The 19,777-nt window shown below is 40.8% G+C and overlaps 1 protein-coding gene across 1 annotated transcript; it reads right to left on the bottom strand.

Annotated features, from left to right (window-relative positions):
• Nucleotides 1–303: 303 nt before the first annotated feature.
• BCL7A (BAF chromatin remodeling complex subunit BCL7A) lies at nucleotides 304–18,277 on the bottom strand. The gene is made up of 6 exons (XM_050906668.1): nucleotides 18,184–18,277; nucleotides 10,499–10,580; nucleotides 6,945–7,041; nucleotides 4,802–4,969; nucleotides 1,660–1,781; nucleotides 304–666 (listed from the first exon to the last, which is right to left on the bottom strand). Exons 1-6 carry the CDS (start codon nucleotides 18,273–18,275, stop codon nucleotides 595–597), a joined length of 633 nt encoding a protein of 210 aa, XP_050762625.1. The 5' UTR covers nucleotides 18,276–18,277; the 3' UTR covers nucleotides 304–594.
• Between the last annotated feature and the right edge of the window lie 1,500 nt (nucleotides 18,278–19,777).

Here is a 19,777-nt window from a genome sequence, read left to right as displayed (position 1 = left end):
GCACCAGGGATTTAAAAATTAAAAACAAAACAAAAACCCCAAACAAAAAAGGAAAAAAAAAAGAAAAAAAAAGAAAAAGCCTTACTACATGGCATTATACAAACATAGGCCACTTTGCAAAGGAGACAGTTGCAAAACAACTTTTAAAAGTTAGCACTGTTTTCAGAACACAAGGCACAAAACAAAAGCAGACATCACGCCAGAACAATGAACTTCACATGAAAGCTAATACCTGACCTGTACCATCCTTAAATATCTTACAATGTTAAATAGAGAAATGAAAAAAAAAAAAAAAATACAGCAGCAACATAATTGTAATTTTGACTTTAGAAACAGTGCGTAGACCCCTCCTGAGTTGTTTACTCCAACCATTTCAGAGACAGTAACTTAAAAGTTCTCAATGTTTGTTTCACAGGAAAAAGTTTTCAGTGTCTGAGAAGTTAAACCTTTGTTAGGCTTTCTTGGATTTTTGCTTGGTAACTTGAAAAGTTAGGAGTTCTGTCCTCATCCAAGAGAAGATGCTTAAGTAAGGTTGTTCTATAATTAAGCCCACTGATGTACCTTACATAAAAACTGACCAGAAAAATCTATAGTCTAAATCTCTTCAACATTTTGTTGGGAAGCCTCTACTTTCATCTTTTTAGAAGGTGGCACTCCTTCAGAGTCCTTAATGAGGGGGGAAAAGAAAAACAACCATGTTATCATTGCACTGAATTTCAGGCGCCATAAACATCAAACAAAATGCATGAACAAATTCCCTGGTGCGTCATTTTTAAAATACAAAGCATCCCTGGATGCGAGAATGACATGACCAAGTGCATTTGCTTCCTGAAATCACTCCTCTACTTAGATCTTACCTCAACATCTTTACACTTGTTGTCGTCTACAGACAAAGGGCAAAATTCTAGTTCCGGGCTAAAAATCACAGTGAATATTCCAAGCAACAGCCTTGATGCATGGTTATACCCGGACTTCCCTCAGCTCCACACTCGAGCGCAACCCGCACCAAGTGCACACGAATTTTCTCCTGCTGTAGCCAAAGCAATCTCTACAGGACAGAACACGCAAGGTTTGGAAAGCGCAAGGTGTGCACTGAAACAAGCCAACCACCCACAAGGAAAACCAACGGACTGAGCAGTGCTCTGCCTGAGGACCTCGGTGTGAGGGGGACAACTGCAAGGATAATTTCTTTCTCCCACCCACCCAGAATCTTGCACTATACCAGTGAGTAAACATCCAAAAATCTCGTCCACTGAATCTACAAAAATTAACTTTCCTAACTGCTATATGCATTTACTTTTATAGAAGGTATTTTACTTCTGAATGGTCCTCAAAGGGGCCTGTCCAACAGGTTAGGTCCAAGGAATTTATTAATGTGAAATTTTAATATTCCCTTACAAAACTAACACAGACTGGTTTAGGAAATTGAAAAGTAAATCAGACCAATCTAGTCTTACTGTTCAAATTATGTGAAATGCAAGAAGCCCATCAAATTAACCACACAACAAGATAAATGTACATTTAATACTCTACAGCTGCTTTACTGTCCTCACCTTTGGAAATGAGTCTAAATACACAACTGGCCTCCTTACATTTGCTTTTTGGTAAAAACACTCTTTTCCAAATTCCAAGTAATTGGGCTTTTGTGCTTAAAGTTACCTGAGAGTTTTTAGATGCCTCTGTAATTATATCATTTTCTCCAGAGGACTGAATTTCTGCTTTCTCTGAACTATTCATGGAATTTTCCATTGAAGACTGTGAATTCTGTTCATCAGAGGTATCTGAAATTTCAAGAAATAATTTTAAACAAACAAATAAAAGCATTCAGCAGGAGCTTTTAGGATGTCTTCTCATGAGCAACATCCCAAACGCATAAATTTCACCCACGTGTAACCATTAATGATAACATACATAACAACTGCATGAATATAACGAATTAAGCTCAAACTCCAGGGCCACGACCACTGCCTGCTGCCAGAAGACCTTCGCCTTCCCGCTGCCGGCAGCAGACGATTGCTGGAATCAGTCCCTAGAGGGAGCTAAGCTCCCGCACACCCGGTAACGCAGAACGATGTCAACGCCATTCGCAAACAAGTTTCAACACGAACTTTGCAAAGGGACTGACCGCAAGGAAACTTGCTTCAAACCAGAACTAAAAGGCAGCTACAAAAAGGGCTGAACTGTGATGACTAATGGATCTAAAGCTGTGTAGCTAAGGAGAGAGAATAAAGTTATCCGAATCGAAATTCAGCCATATATTTCAAATCCACTTATTTGCTTGATGCTACTTTTATAATAAAATCTAGAAATTCAGCTAGCTAGCTAGCTTAACCATTACGGTTGTAGAATTTTTAATTCTGGTGCATACTTGTGGAGAAGTCTTCCAGCTTGTTATAGCTCTTACATGCTTCCAATTTTCATGGGGTTTTTTTGTTTTGTTTTTTTGGTTGGTTGGGTTTTTTTAAACCCTTCTCTCTCTGTCTGTCTCTCTCAAAGCAAGACTTACAGAGGATTCAGGGTTAAAGCACCCATTCACTCAAAGAGGGGACAGGGGCACTTAAAATGTCTTTACAGGTTAAAGATCCCTGGAAGTTTAACACAGTATGTCCAGAAGCAGAGACTCAACAGAAAAACCCAAACAAACAAACCAACCCACCACCCAAAACCAAAGCCCTTTGATTGTAAAAGGTCAGTTATATTTCCTTCAGCACCCACACCAAGAACAGTGTAAGGACTGGAACCCATTCTTTCCTTCACCTCATTTAAAAATCCTTTTTGACTTGAATGAATTCTCAGAAGTATGCATGGAGTCAAGTTTTATGAAGTGATCTCTCCACAGGTCCCTGACCCAAGAAACATAAAAATTTATTCTAGATGAAGAGAAATGCGAGATTAAAAATTTTTTTTGGACAACTTTGGTTAATGAAGATGACATAACCAGTGAGTAATGGATATTTTTGTGGTGTACTGTATAAAAAGCATCACAAGCATTTCTGAAAGTTTCTCTGACTGAATTGAAGTGATGCCCATGATGAGCAGTCTCAAAGATCATACTCAAACTCAGACAGAATCATCTTCCTTTCCATGTCTCACCAGAAAAGCATGTTCATACTGATAAACAAGTCCCAAAGGTCAGAAAGAATTTCAATTTCAATTTCTGTTGTGTATGTCTAAGCATACATTGCAACTTGAGCTAAGGAGCACCCTGTGATGTGCCCATCTCCCCATGACAAAAACACACCTAGAGCAACTTCCACAACGGACAGCTCATAGCTCCTCTGTTCTCTTCCAGTTGCTACTGACAACTACCACTCACGCTGCTGCTGACCTTTGGGCAAGGGGATCCATATTTTAAACTGCCAAGCCCCGAGCTATTCCGATGTCTGCAATGACTTGTTTACACAGCAAAATGTTTCGAATGCACCCATTTCTTTGAGAAGTCCACATTAGGCATTTCTGACCACCCAAACCGTCCCCTAGCCTTAAGGAACCTCCTTGATTTCAGCGTAGTAACACGAGATAGACGTACAAGGTCATTAACCCTACCCAGCTGAATGATGTCGCAATTCCAGGGGTTTGATTGATCATAACACTTCAGTAGTTAAATAATTATTTAAAAAAACACGGCATATAACCAATAGAAAAAAACCCACACATTAATAACAGGTATATTTTGCCATTACTTCTCCCTTCCATTTTACAGTAGCTGGCTCTGGAACTAATCCAGAGAACTTGGTATGATTTTCCCTGAACCTAAATTTAGTCAGGGGAGCATGTATGCTATGTAACAACTTCACACAAGCAGGTTCAGACAATATTAGACCTAGGATTAAATCCTTACCGTTTACCATGACCAAATATGCTAGTTGAGATTTTCTTTGAAGGATATGGCATTCCAATTTATTTCAATTCGGTGACAATTCAGTTGTCAAATTTTAACCCCAATTAACAATGACAACATTGAACATACTTAACCATTCTGGTATTACCAAGATAAAAGCTCTAAATTTAAATTGCTTAGTGGGTCTACTGAGCTAAGAACTAAATCAGGAGGGCATAATTTAATTGCTTTGCTATGGGAAGAATTCTGCAACCAAATCATTAGAATGGTGTTAAGGACACCTTTTATCTGTTATAATAGGATGAAGAAAGTTATCTTCCCAAGAATATAAATACAGAGCATGTTTCAATTACCCAAAATACCATTTAAAGAGTGAGGTTCAGAACAATCTCTTAACCCATATGTATTTTTAATCTGTGCAGAACTGCAGTACAATATTGTAACACTTTTAGAAAATTAGGACAGAATTCAGAGCTAACTTTTGAATAAATAACTAGCAGGGTTAAGAAAAAAGAAAGCTTACATCAAAATTTACACAATTAAAAACGTAATTTCAAAGTATCTCACCTCTATTTTACTTTCACACTAGATAACGAATATTCACGGATCTACAAAAGTAATACTTTCCAGGATTTGCGTGATTACATGGTAGCAGCCATTTTAAAGATGATTTTACATTATTTCTTCTTTCAAGACTGCGATTGTGACAACAATAAACAAAGTATTTTGTTTGTTTCCTCTCTGAAAAGACTCTGAATGTCAATCTGACCTTTCCAGTTGTATGGAAGGATCACCAGTAGGCCAGAGAGATTATGGCCCATTTTCACATAAATGCTGAGAATTCAGCAACCATTTCTTTCAAACTGTTATTATTCAGTCCTTAGAATGGATAAGCAAATAAATGACACACTAAAGGATAACATTTTTTGTTTGGCTTTGAAGATGGTCTTTTCAGCTTACCTTCTGAACCAGGCTGCTCCTTTGCGTCTGTCTGAGTTTCATCAGACTTTACTTCAGTGCCATCTGCTTGTGTTGCCAAGTTCTGTTCTGGTGCTGGACTTGAATTACTACTGTTTTCTTGTTTTATTGGAGAAGCATCAGCTATTGAACTCTGGTTGCTATTGTCATCTGTTAACAGAAGAGTTAAAAACAAGTCTAATTTGACAAGATAAAAGGCACACCTTAATTCTTCCTTATTTTTCCTGTATTATTTCCTGATAACACATGATATAGTCTAGCTTGTTGGGGATCAAGTCCAAGCATTTAGACTAACACTACATCTAACTTTTTTCCACACCACCACAATTTTTGCTTTTGCAGCCTACGCTTTAATACAGGAGTTTTCTAGCAGTTACTAAAAATCAGAAAACTTCAAAAAAGGTGCTCAAACTAATGTTATACAATAAAACCAAGAGTGTTTTACTCAGATCTCTTCCAAAAGAACCCTGAATTTTGTAATACGAGTAAAACAGATCAACCGAAGTGACAGTCTCATTTTATAGTTCATATAACACAGGGCTAATTAAGTGTTCACGCTGCAGATTTACAAATGCCCATCACTACAACGTTCAGATGAGCAGACAGTTTTTGAAATGTGTCCTGAAGGTCAAAAAAACCCCCCAAAAAAACCCCAACAAAACCCCATCAAGGTAAAACGTAACATCCAGTCCCAATATGAATAGTTTCTAAGCAATAATTGTCAAAAATATTCTCTAGCCTCCAAAAACTTGGATCACAGAAACTTTCTGCAGCACAGATCGTGTCTCTGTAGTTAACAGGAAATACTCTGCCTGTACCCTCTTCCTGTGAAAACCAGTGACAGTGGTTTAAGTATCTCGGCTAATAGTTTATGGATAGCAGTGGGGTGCAACTTCCTGTAATCTTTAAGCCAGTCTAAAAACCATGGGTAACCAAGAGGGAAGCTCCTGCTCTCTAAAGAAAACTAACCCAGCAAGACATTATTAGTTAAATTACTAGCATGCAAGCCGATCCACCTCCTTCTGCATCTGTACAATCATTACATCCAAAGGACTTCAGAAATACATAGCTGGTGATGGGACTATCTCTTTTCAGAGCAGCTTGAAGTCAGATCAGATTAAGTTTATCATGAAATTGTACAGTAGGGCTTAAAAACGCAAGTGATATATGATAAAAAAGCAAGTAGTATATTCACCTCATGGATGGGAGAAACAAGACTTCAGAAAATTAAATGATCTGACCAAGGCAAAAGCTAAGAAGTTTGAAACAGATGAAAAATCAATCCAGATCTGTGAAAATCCTGCTCAATCCTTTAATTGCAAGACCATACTTGCTGTGAACACTGCAAAAACCAACCAGGAGGCAATACAAATGCAAATAAAACTGAAATGAAAAATTTACAACCCACTAAAAAGTGATCCCCTCTTATCAGGTCAAATAGTGCTGCATTCTCAGCCATAATTGTTATCCAAACACCTAAAAGGTAAAAAATTGAAACAGAGCTGAGCTGTGCAAGCTCCTCTGTAATAAGCACCAGGTTAACACTCAACAGTTCACTCTTTAAAAAAAAAAAAAAAAAAAAAAAAAAATTGACCTAGTAGTGCCTGACTGGCAAGCAAAAAAATATTTTCTTAACCAGTTAATTTCATCAAGCTGAAGTAGAAGGAAGACACCACAGAACCAGAGCTCACCTTCTTGGCTCTTGCAGAATTCTTTTGACCTGAATCACCGATACAGTTAAAAAGTACAAAACCTGCACAAATTATAGTAGGTGCCACTGAGGCTTTGGGGGTCTTTTTGTTCTTCAAGCAGGAAACTCAACAGAGTTACTACTCCACCTGAGTGTAGTACTTTGAATGGTAGATATTTCTATTTTTATTTTCATATTTAGCTCCACTAACAATTTTTTTTTCCCCACACACAGCTCAAATAAAAATGGCATTTAAACAACTGTTAGTACATCCACAGAAGAGAAGTCCAAGGTACCAAATGAGTATCTGATGCTGTTTTCACTTTGACTCAATCATGCTGTCCATACAACTGAGCAACAGAGAATCTGACACTGTTAGCTTATACTTTCATAGCAGTGTAACAGGGTAATTGGGGCTGACCTTCTCCCACTCACCGTGCATGTCCATCATCCCGGGAGAGGAACTGTTCTCTGGAGTGGTCACTTCAGAGCCACATTTTTCATCTTTGCCTTTTTTCTTATTCTTATTTTTCTGAAAAACAGAAGGTACCACAAACAAATGAGACTATCACTGTGAAGAGAAATCCATGTTGCAATATAAAACCCTTCCCACTCATTACTTCTGTAAGCATCTCTCTTAAAGTGAGAAATAAAGCCAATGTAATAATAACTGACGTTATCAATAATGCATTAGTCCCAATAACTGCAGGGCTGTTTTTCTAATTGTATTCTTCATGACACAAAACACTAGGATATATAGGTTTTTATCCAGAAATTATAGTAACGGTTAGTGCTTAAACATGTTTATCTTCAAACAACTGCACAATTTTTGTAAAAAGTACAAAAGTTCTTAATCATACCCCTCATTCTACAAACAGAGAATCTGAGGCACAATGACTAAATGGCTTGCTGAAACTGAGTCGGAGAACTTGGGAGGTGCTGGCTGCTAACTTTGTACTCAGTCCAAAGAGCTTCAAAAGCAAGGTCAAAAGAATCTCTGCTACACTGGGAAAAGGGAAGAACATCGCTGATCAGAGCCAGGGCTAAGATTCGTGAAACTACCCTATTTCTGAGCTCGTAACTCTGCTCACTTTATGGTTTATGCATATCAACAAACTGCTACGAAACTCAATACATTCTCCCTTTCATATCAGAAAGCTCGTAGAATACACCTAGACAATATGCATGCATGCACAACAGGAATGATAACAGATCTAGAATTTTAACACTAAAGAGACAGCTTTTTACCTCTTTCTCAATGACCAACACTGCAGAGACCTCCTCCTTCTCTACAACTAATGCTGTTTCTTCATTAAAACTAAAAGATGGATTAAGAAAAATCAGATTGGCCTAAAACAAAGAGCATAAGCAAGACAGTCCTACATGAACAATAGGTCACAACATGCTCATGACCGAACAACAGTATGGACTGCAAGCATTAAAACAAAGGAAGAGACAGTGGCATCCATCACGTGGAAAATCTGCGTCTGCGAAGGGATGCAGCATTTTCAATTAAGAGGTGACGTAATCAGTCTCATAGGAGAAAGAGCCAGCTGCACTGCTTTTGGAGGATCCTGCGTGCCTGCTGAGAAGACAATTAAAAGCCTGACTCTAGGAAGAACGCTCGGCAACCCATCCATTCGGATAAGACAGTGTCCTCCAATGAGGTAAGGAACTAAACCCACAATCAAATATTGTCTACGACTGCAGAAGAAATTCAACAAGTGATATCTGGAAGGACTTTTCCTTCTATTTTAAACAGATTATTAGGCTTATTTTTAAACTGTATTTTTACTTCAGAGAAGCCAGATTCTGTTCCCTAATATGTGAAACAGAGGTGAAAGCACATGGACTTCTTTACCTTTGCAAAATGAAAGCTCAGAGGGGACATAATCTCTCTCAGGTTTGGTGTTTTTTTTTTTTTTAAAGGTAAAAAGGACACTTGCTACAAGAGAAATATTGAAAAATGACTGCGAGCAATTTAAGCTGAAAAGTTATTTTTAAAAAGGTTTAACCATCAAAGTGGTGAGGTTCTACAACGGCCTTCCAAAACTAGTAGGAGGAAAGAGCCTAGCTAATTCTAGTTCAAAGAAATGTCAAAGTGTCTTAGGAACAACATGTGAGGGGAGGAAGTAATCTAATCTGTGTTCACCAAAATCAAAGACAACTTCCATTTGAAACATGAAGCATTAAAAAAAGATTCCATTCTCCTATTCTAGTAAAAAGCAAGTATACTGACTGCTCCTTCACAGGTAGATGAAATCGGATATAAAAGGATGTCCACAACAAAATTAAATAGCCAAGATGACCCCTACCTGATTTTTTTTTTTTAAATATATGCACTTGGTTTAATTGTGAGAACTACCAGAGCAAAAAGATAGAAACCTTATGACATCAAGCCTGCAACAACTGCAGCTGCACAACAGCCTCTACTTGTAATGAACAGAATGTGACTGTAGGACACTAAAGTAACTGGTCTTGAACAAGTGTCCCAATTTCAGCAAATCTGGAGCCTAAACCTGAAGATGATGGCTCAAAAAATAAAATTAAACTCTGCACACAGAGACCATTATATAAACCCACTCTTCTTAACAGAGAATCTGACTTCAGGTACCAGTCACCTTGAAAATTCATCCAGAAACTCACTAGAAATTCTATTTCAAAGTTCCATGGTACCCATCATGCAGACATACCTTAATTGCAGGAAAACAATTTTCAGAAGCCGTGAGCCTAAATATGCTAAATATCTCTCTTGCTCTCGCATGCTCTCTCTCTCTCTCATACATAGATAGCACAGCTTTTTCCCCCTATGTATTATAAATAATAAAACCAAGACCAAACATTTGACAACTAGAAAGAATGAACAAGTTTCTGTGAGAAACCAGGAAAGGTTTCCCAATTCACAAGGGGTTACTTCACAGAGATGCTGCTCAAGCATTGGAAGAATACAAGAGGCTTACCACAACTCTGACAGTCACGGAAATCTGTGGTACAACCAAAGGTACAGAAAGAAATAAACGCAGTTAAAACAACGCTAATCAAAAATAGGTCTTGAATTTGGACTCTGAATAAGACAAGATCATGACACTGTCTTGTCTGAAAAACCATCATTTTACACATTTATTAACATAGTAGTTTTCTTCCAGATAGGTCTTAACTCATATTTCAAATAAAGTAAAAGCACATGACAGCCCAAGGAAGGAGTCCCAAACTTAGGATACATATTCTATTGTATCATTAATTTACTGTGGTACCATGGATTAGTTTTCTCTCTATAACAATATTTCAATTTATAAAATAAAAGCAATGTTCATTTTGAAAAACAATTTGTAAGCCCTATCAACTTTGATTTTTACACTTATTTTTATGCCACTTGATTGTATCATGGCACATGAACACTGCACACTCAGAACATAAACATGATGCATACACAAAACATTTATCAAGAGAAAACACACATTACAATAGAAGCATGTCTGCTGTATTGCTTGGGCTGGACATCTTGTTACAAGTGATCGCAGTTCCACAGGATTTTCCTACCCTTACTTCAGTGTTTTGCACCTATTTTTGAGCAAAATGCGGTGCTGCACAGATAGAATACATTCTCCACACAGTTCCAAACCAGCTACTTTCCTTTAAAGCATCAGGCAGAAAGAGGGAAAAAGTAATCGATATCTTAGCTCTCCCTCCCCACCTCCCAATTATTATGTTAGAGAAAGGTTTCAAAAATCAGTTTCAAGCCGAATGTTTAACAGTTATCTGAGAATTGATCCAAGTTGACTCCAGGAAGACTGCCACCCACTGAACCATCACCAACCACCTTCTGTAGAGATCAACATTTTCCCTAGAGTTCTTCTATTCAAACGTTTGTGAGACCCACACCAGTCTTAGCTTAAAGGCTCAAAGAATAGAGAGCATATTTCTTTTGACTTTCCCTAAACATGAGTGTCTACATCTTGAAAAAAGCAAGACATCTGCAGGATACTTACATCATCGACTTTAGGCTCTGTTACTGGTACCCATTTGTAAATCCTTAGGGATGTGTCGCCAACTGTCACCCACTTCTTCTCCCTATAAAATTACAATGCAGGAGAAGTTAAAGTTAAACTTCGGATTCAAAAGAAAGTGATCTACTATTGTAAGTTGTCAAGGATTTAAATAGGCTATTAAGTAGGATGATCTCTATTACATCGTCTTTAGTACTGCATTGTGCAAATTGTTCTTTGCATTTCAAAAACTTGTTAGAGCACTGCTAACCTCCAGATTTCTCAGGGCTGTTACTTGACTAGGTGAGTAACTGCAGTAGCAGTAATAAGATCTGGATTAAAGATACAGTTAAGAAGAACAGCTATTCAAAATGCAGATTTCATGCCTACAATTTTCACTTAAGTTTCTAGAGAGCAGAAGAGGTTTTAGACAGACCAGCGTGTTTTGATTGTCATGAAGCTGTTCAATGGTATTAGAAATCTAAATGCATTTTGACCATCTGAGGTTTGGTTTTGGGTAGAAATTTGCTGCTAGCAATTTAACGTTCACTCAACACTCCTGTCAGACAGCTCTGAAACTCTAGCCTTAGAACCACCAGCCTTATTGATAGCAATATGTGCCGTGATGCAGAATTCAGACTCTGGAGAGCCTAGCTCTCTTGGAAAGGAAAGGCTGAGGCTATCAGAGAGGGAAAAGCATAACCTATGGCACTCTGTGCAGACCCCTGCCAGCCAGCCGTAAGTCGTGACACTGACAAATTGTGAAGGAAATCTGGCTGGAGGGCGTCACACAGATACAGAGTGCGGAGATGGAAAGGATGCTGAACACTTAGTTAAGGGATGAATTCCTTGAGCTCTTTACATCAGAATACTAAAAGAAGGTCCACAATGCCAGAGAAATTTCATCACATTTCTGTGATCAGTTTTCAGGTCACAGATTACCACTGCTGGTTCCTGGGTTTGTAATATAGCTCTGCAAATGGATCGATTAAAAGTTAACAACAAAGACCAATTCCATTAAATGTTCAGGAACATCTGAAATTAATTTGGCATGAGATCTCAAGCAATTTTCTTTTTTAAAACCACATTTAAATAATAGATTTGGGATCCAGTTATAGATTAAAAAAAATGTTCTTTGCAGGATGGGAGAAGCTGGATGTGACTCCAAATATATATATGTGATAGCTCCATTTTTAGAAAGGGCTTCCAGAATCAAAAGCAGCCACATTGTACAAATGCCACAAACATCCTCCTAACTATTTGTTTTAGCTACTAAAGCCAATCTTATTTGTTTTCCCTTTAGAGGAGACACTTTCCTGTTTTAAAAAAAAAAAAAGAAAGAAAGAAAAAAAGCTATATATGACAATTTGATAAGTTTTGGATCTGTCCACAAGGATATTGTAATTAAAGTAAAAACTATTTCAGATTCATTTCTTTCCCACTGCTCTTCCCGGAGCACAGTTTTTCCTCAATGCGTTTAGATACATCCATTTGGGTACACTAGATGGCTAAAGTATGTCAAAACCCAATTTTACACTAATTTGGAGCTCTACTGCTAGATGTGGTAAAAATGACAGTGGAGATGAGGGCATGTCAATAATGAGAGCATACTTAATTGTGAAGAGATGATCATGATATAATTTATTTTTTTTAAGGATACAAGACAAACTAAACTTATTTCTACTTAGGAAAACCTTTGAAATTATGGAAATAAAACCAGCTGGGGTTTTGTTTTGGGTGTGGGGAGAGGTGAATAAATGCTTTAAAAAAATCAAGATTTTAGTCTTTTCCTACAGCAAAATATTACTTAGAGATGCTGCACTGGAAAACCAAAAGTTCAAGATACCTGTTAGCATCTCAAAGCAGCCTCACACAGCATCTTCACTGGACAGACTGTAGAACACAGGAGGAAACCTATATTAGTAACTTTTTCCTTCTAGTATTAAAGTTAGCCCTGACATTTTAATTCTTTTGAGCTTCTTAAGTACCACTTTAAGTTTTGATAACCCTCAGCTGTAGGGATTTTTTTACTGAATTCAATACACAGTAATTCAGACAACAATGGGAATAAGGATATTTTGTGATGGAAGTACACCAACATCCCAGTCCTGCAAACACTTATGGCTAAAAAGAAAACCCAACATCACACTGCTATTATTCAAATATTTTACATGTGTAAGCATTTACAGTATTGAAGGTTTAAAACCATAAAAGTATTGCTAAGAGAAAAGAAGACAACCTCCCCTAAAACTTAATAAAATCATTGGCAGCACAAACACAAATTTGTTAACAAAGAAATGTAATGACTTTCAGACATTTAAGATCAACAGGGTAAAATAACTTCAGGATTTAAGATGTTTATTGCAAATAAAGCTTCGAATATTACCTGTAATACTTACTGCCTTTCCATTTCACAACAAAAACCAAAACCCAAACCAATCAAACAAAAAAACCCCAAAACCCACTTCTACTCTGAACACTCACTCTTTATCTTTTGTGCAAAGACACCATCCCAACCTGCTGATCAGGGACTTTCCTTTTCATTTAGTAAGAAGTGACAATTTACTGATGCTGCCCATAACAGTAAGTTTGCTAAATGCTGCACAAACTACAAAATATTCTCGCTGACCAAATGCCGGAGTAGGAACGAGGAATGAATGAACTCTTGTGCCCACTCTGTTGTGAAACCTTAAGTAGTTTCTCCACCTGTTTTCCTGTCTGTAAAATGGATCTGCTGTTGAACCCACTCATCCTGAGATCCTGACCAGAATTCCAGCCCTGTAACTCTATTCCACCTTTGCTAAGCGATCACTAGGCAATATTTTTTATTGCACCATCCCCTGTTATACTATATAGGTTGATCTCTACATTGACTGGTGGATTGGAAAAGGTGGTTGATGGAACACCATCAACCTGACAGTTAATCAGGCTAAAAATGTGGCAATTATCAACTTTACTTGCCCATGTCTAGCTGACAAACTTCATAGCTTTACAAAAAACATCTTTGCTGGTTTCAAACCTCTCCTGTTCCTCCATGAATGACTCAGGAGTAACAACATTGAAAAATGGCAAAACTTAAAATATATACAATAATATTTTTTCTTTTAATCTTCCACACTGAAAAGTATCTTAAATATTTGTTATAGTAAATTCAGAAACTAGCAATGCAATAGAAACAAACCCTTACATTTATCTGAAATTGTGTTAAAGCATTTTTAAATTCTGAACCGTATCTGCACAGCATTTAAAGGACAGCCAAGGATACGTAGGGTAAGCATTAGTATCAACACTTCTTTACTGCTTATGCCTGAGGCATACTAATATCCTAGAACTTACATAATTATATACTCAATTCCCCATTCTAAATAGCCCAAGCCTCTTAAATATATTTATATTTTGTATATTAACGCTAAACCTCCAAAGATGAGTATCAAATTCCATGTATAAAAGTAATATACCGGTGAGCAAACACAACAGTGTATATTACACTTATACAGTGTAAGTGTCAAGGCAGCTTCTGCACCAGCAATAAGTGCTAGAAACATTTGATGGCACAGAAACAGAAAGCCTTTACTGCCAATATATTATCATTCAAGAAAAGGCTTTCGCAGTTGTTTGGCCTTTTACCGTGACTATCATTTATCACAGTGATCTGTATTTACACAAGGATTTGCTCCCACATACCCCATCTTCTGTTGATGATCACGAAGTGACGTCATAATGCTGAATTTATCACATCACACTCACTTGCATTGCAACAGAGTTTGGTGAAAATCACAGAATTATGACCTCCCTGTGGGATCAAGCAAAGGAGAAAGGGGAATGGGAAAGAAAATGCCATTATTATACACAAAAAGTGCTGTCAGATGCACAAAAAAAATTTTTTTTGAAACGTAGGCTTGCTTTTCAGAGCACGCCTATTCCTACATAGATATTTGTCTAGTGACTAACGTGAAGTAGCCCCAAATATACATGGTGTTTCTTGACCACACTGCAAATACAACAAAATATCATGTAGCATGAATAGACAAAGACTAATGGTTAAGGACACCTCCTCTCTGAGTTTATCTAAATATAGTGCATTATGAGAATCCCCTTTAACTTACACAGGCCAGCATGTTTTTAAGCAAGTTCTGCTAGGTTCCACATTGCAACAAGCACCTTTTCTTACAATAAATAGAAACATGGCTTACACATGACAAAATTCTACCTTTAACATACACCCAACTTCCACTGAAGTCAGAGAGCGTATCCTGGCTCAAAAAGAAATAATCATGAGCCAGAAAAAACGTATCGTAATTCAAGCATGATAACAGTGTGTTTGGGCCACTACCGTACTTCAGTACAGCTCCTGCACATGCACTGGGTATTTTTACTTCAACTGCCACTACTTGAACTACCATCTTAGCAGGAAACCAAACACAGCCAATGCAGCCAGACTAAACTAGGGCGGCAATCCGGTACTAGCAAACAGTCTTTTTCCAAAGACATCATGTTAAGAGGTTCTATGTCATAACTACTTTTCAGAGTGAAAGCCTATTTTAGAAGGAAGCATGAGCAGCAAAACCTGCAAAAGCTCAATCTCAGAGCATTACATACCACACAAAAATATTTTAGCAAGTCTGAATGGAGACAGACATTCTCTAAATCAGGGTACCTATCCCCATCAGCCTCCATCCTTAAATGTTTGCACAGTTGTCCGAAAGCTCAGCAGTGATACGTACCCATGCAAATTATTTCACTGCCTCCCAAGACGTCCTACCAGTTATGCTTGCCTCCTGCCCATTACTTGTCTTTTAGTAAATGTCTGCATTTTCTTCCATTTAATAAACCAGACTTTTATAAAACAAGAGTGTTTCCAGTATTTTTCTAATGCTGGTTGAGGGCACAATATTTTTTGCCTCTCTCTTCTTGAGAACCCATTTAGAATCTACACATACCCATCAATCTGTAAAGACAAAAAACAATCCTGTACCTTTCACAATTCATTGAGATGAATTTATCTCAGAGGATTTCTTAAAATAGACTGAAAGAAAAATTATAAGTACTGTTAAAAAAAAGTAGAACTACCCTCTTAGCCATGGAAATTTAACATTTCTGCCACACAAATACAACACAACCATGTATTCTGTAAGACACGTGCTATGTGTTTTCTAAAATAGATGCTCATTCATGAGCGTGGTTTAAACAAAGGAGATACGGTTACATTAATCTCAAGATAAAAACATAACAACTTCACTGTTTACTACTAAGTTCCAGTAATACCAGAAGTGCTAGGCGCTCTACAAACACACATGAAGATAGGCTACCTGCATCAAAGGGCTCACTGTCTAAGAAAGAACACCAATTTTCTAAGGAACGAAGTCTGCACTGATGGAAACTGCGTTCCAATAGGCACGTTCATAGACGTGGCAGGACAGGCATTCAGCAATATTGCACAGCAAGGCTGCTGCGCACCTTCACAGATCGATAAAGCATAGGACAGCACGCACCACAGCCACTGTCCGCTCGGAAGAGTTTACAGTTCGGTCTGCCTCTACTCATCTTCGGCACGCAGCGCTCTGAGCTCACAAGTCTCAGAAAACTCTGTTCTATGTAATGTTAGATGCAAGGTATTTTAATCTTCAGTGGCTGCATTTCCACAGAAGAGCTGTGGATGGCAACAAATTGCTCCTATTATGCAAATGAAACTGCACACTTGGAAATTGCCTATGTGGCTCTTCTGAAGATGCAGGAATTGCTAGTGTGTAAAGTTCAATTTAACAAGCCAAGTCTTCTCAAAACATTTAAACCACAAGACACAGAATCTCTCTTGCTAATTTCCCACTGTACTTGACTGCAGGTGGGGAGGAATCATGAGATTCACCTCCAAACTATGATTCCTTTACAAATAAGAAAAATGGTTTATGTAAATACTTGTGACATGCACACACAAAAAGCCGTATGAACACTTTTGACAATAATCAAAAGAAACATTGCGTGATTCTGTACAGGAACCCTTTAAAGCAAGTTCTCTCTCATGAGGGTTAAAACATCCAAAAATCTATTTAAACCGTAAAATTTCTGTTTTATAGAGGAAGCCATAGCAACTGACATGATGGCAGAGAGCCCTTGCCAAGAAGAAAAAAACAAATTAGACATTTTGTTGAATGGCCAAGCTTCTGCCTCTACTCCTTTCTGAAATCCACAAACTAGGATTCAAAGGAAGTATGCTGCACTCATGAATGAAATACCTACAGACAAAATAGTCCCACACATCCAACAATGCTCCTGTTTGAACAAAAGTCCTGTCACATCGCTATATATTGTTGTGACCCTTCAAAGCTGGCCCATCAGTCAGCAAACAGCACTTAAAAACACCACCCGAGTAGAAGAGAGTTCCTGAAACCAACCGAACTGCGGTGCTCGGGCTGCTCCGGCTCCCTACACAATGGCTGGATTCTTTGAAATCCCCATCTCATGCCCTGCGTTATTGGACACACGTCCCGATTCTTTGTCCGGCTCAAGCCAGCGGGCCCATTCATGTGCTCAAGGCCATTTAAAACGCAACAATCCGTTTCACCCGAATAACGAACACTTTTAATTCTGTATTTCGCTCTTCTTTTAATGAAAGCAAAGCGTTAGCTGTGGATTGCAATAAAAGCGTCCTCTTATTTTACCAGTTTCTAAACAGCTGAGTTATGCAGATTAATACCAACCCAAGGGATTTCCCCATGGATTTCAAATGTTTAAAGAAAGTATTTTAAGATACATGCACAGACTACTGAACAGTCAGTCAACTTGCTGGAAGAAAGAGATTCGCTCTCGAGTCACACTGGCACTGCTCTTTATCCCATCCAAAAACCCTGGACCGACTGTGCAGAACATCGCAGCCACTGTTCTACTGTATTGTTTAAACACCTCATGTTGATTTTCCTAACAAAAGCAGAAAAAGACAAAAGCGGGAAAATGCCAAAACACGTTGAAGGCCTAACAAAAGGGAATTATTTCACGAGGGGTACAACCTTTAATTATATAATTTAAAACAAATTCCAGCGGCAATTACGTGCTCTCTCCTGCTCCGCTTGGGATTTACAACCGCCGGAGCGTTTGCGGGAGACGATGCCGCTCGGGTTTGCTGCACTTACGTGCAAACCTCGGGAACTTGAAAGGCTAAATAAATAAATAAATGTGTAATAATGAAAAATACACTCTTAGGCGGTTTACAGGGGTATTTTTAATGCTTTTTTCTTTAAAAAAAAAAACAAAACACTTCTTTGAGCTCTAGTTCCACACAGACCCGGCGGCGGAGCTCCCCCAGGCCCGCTCCTCGGGGCCCTTTGTAGGGGAGGGTGGCGGGAGGAGCCCGGCCCGACCCGCCGCCCGCCCCCGTCGCCGCCCGGCCCGGCCCGGGATCCGCGGTGCGGCGGGCCGGGGACAGCGGGGAGCGGCGGGGGTCGGCGGGGAGGGGGCTCGGCCGCACAATGGAGCCGCCTCTCGCCCTCACACGCCGCCGCCGCCGCCGCCGCCTTCATGTGACTCGCAGGAGCGAAATGGCTTCTGGGTGCCGCCGGCTCCCCGCCCCCCGCGGCCGCCCGGCGAGCTCCGGCCCCGTGAGGGGACGTCGCGGGGGGCGGGGGGGGGCGGCGGGAGGGGTGAGGGGGGGACGGGGGCGGGCGCGGGGTCCCGGCGCGGCGCGGCCCGCTCACCATTTGCGCACTTTCTCGATGGCCGCCATCACCCGTTTGATATCATCCTTCGCCCGGCTCCGGGTCTCGGCCCGCACCGACCGACCCGACATGCTGCTGGGGGGCGGCGGCGGCGGCGGCGGCCTCAGCGGGGAATGCGGCGCTCGGCGCTGCTCGCGGCGTCCGTCCGTCCCTCCCTCCGTCCGTCCCTCCGTTCGCCCGCCCGCACAATGCTCCCTCCGCTCGGCGCGGCGCGGCGCGGCTGGGCTCGGCGCGGCTCGGCTCCGCCCGCCCGCCGGGGCCCGCGCACTGCGCACGCGCCCCGCGCCGCCGCCGGCAGCCCGCGCGCGCGGGGCCGGGAGGGGCCGGCGGAGGGGGGGGGGGGGGTGGGACGGACGCTGTGAGGGGACGGCAGGCGCCAAGAGCGGGCCGGGCGCCTGGGTCCCTTTGTCGGCGTCGAGGAGGGTAGAGCCGGCGGGAGGAAGAGGGGCGAGGGGGTGAGGAAGGGGCCGGACGCCTGGTTCCGAGGCTACCCCCGGCGCTGAGGGGCCGCCGCACCCCCTCAGCCGCCCTGGTACCGCGGGGACAAACCGGCGGGGGCCCGCGGAGGAGCTGCTGCCGCCGCCGCGGGAGGAGCCGGGGGGAGGTCGGCGAGGCCTCCTGCGTGAAGGGTGCCTGTGCGGGGGAAGAGTTTGGCCCCGCGGCTCCCTCTTGCCCCCTTCGCCCCGGCACTGCCAGGGCTGTGTGAGCCGGCTCCCCGTTCCCGCGGCGTTGTGTGGCGCGGAGCAGCTCCGGGGGGGTTCCGCCAGTGAGAGACATCCGACCCGCTCGCCCTCCGCTCGGTGCTCGGTGCAGGGATGCCGGAGCAGAGCCCCGCTCCCGGGCAGCCGGTTCAAGATGAGTGACAACCCCGTCCAGCCCTTGTGCAAGTCGCTGGAACACTATTGCAGACCTTGAGCGTGGGGATTGGCAATGCTTCCTGTTAAGCAAAACATCTGCCTCGTTAAACAGGATGCTTAATAAATCCATAATATGCAGATTTTTTTTTTCTTTGCAGTTGTTATAAGGTTTCTCAGCTGCCTAAAATAATTCCAGTAATTTCCATGGCATCGGGCCGGTTTCAAGTAGCGGAGGATCTGCTCTGACACGGATTCGTGGAAGTACATGAACATATCAGTAAATGGGCAGAGTTACACACAAAGCGATGCTCTGCAGAAAAGTTCTCTTGTCACATACGCGGTGTACTCTGGTCGTGGTGCTGCTGGACTCCTTCATTAACTTGCATCTAACGCACACCTTGCTGTTTGTACTAATTGTACAATCACAGATACTTTCAGAGTACGTAACAGTGATCTCTGTTTATAAAACATTGCCACTGAAAGGAATGCTTCTTAAGGGCCTACATTATTATTCAAATTGATGCTGAGGATGATGTAAAGAAGGAAGCCTGTTCAACAGCACTTCACTGATCTTTCTACAGCAACTTATATCAGCCTCATTATGCTGTTTATACAAACACAGTAAGATGCCGTCCCATTGGTATTACACTACTAATTGGAACTACTGCTTTCAGAAAGAAAAAGTAAGTTTTAAAGGCCAAAATGGAAACCTGGTT

The sequence above is a fragment of the Gymnogyps californianus genome, chromosome 16, assembly GCF_018139145.2.
Source record: "Gymnogyps californianus isolate 813 chromosome 16, ASM1813914v2, whole genome shotgun sequence".
Classification (NCBI taxonomy): domain Eukaryota; kingdom Metazoa; phylum Chordata; class Aves; order Accipitriformes; family Cathartidae; genus Gymnogyps; species Gymnogyps californianus.
Note: the sequence above shows the minus strand (reverse complement) of the source record. Positions and strands in the feature narration are given on the sequence as shown.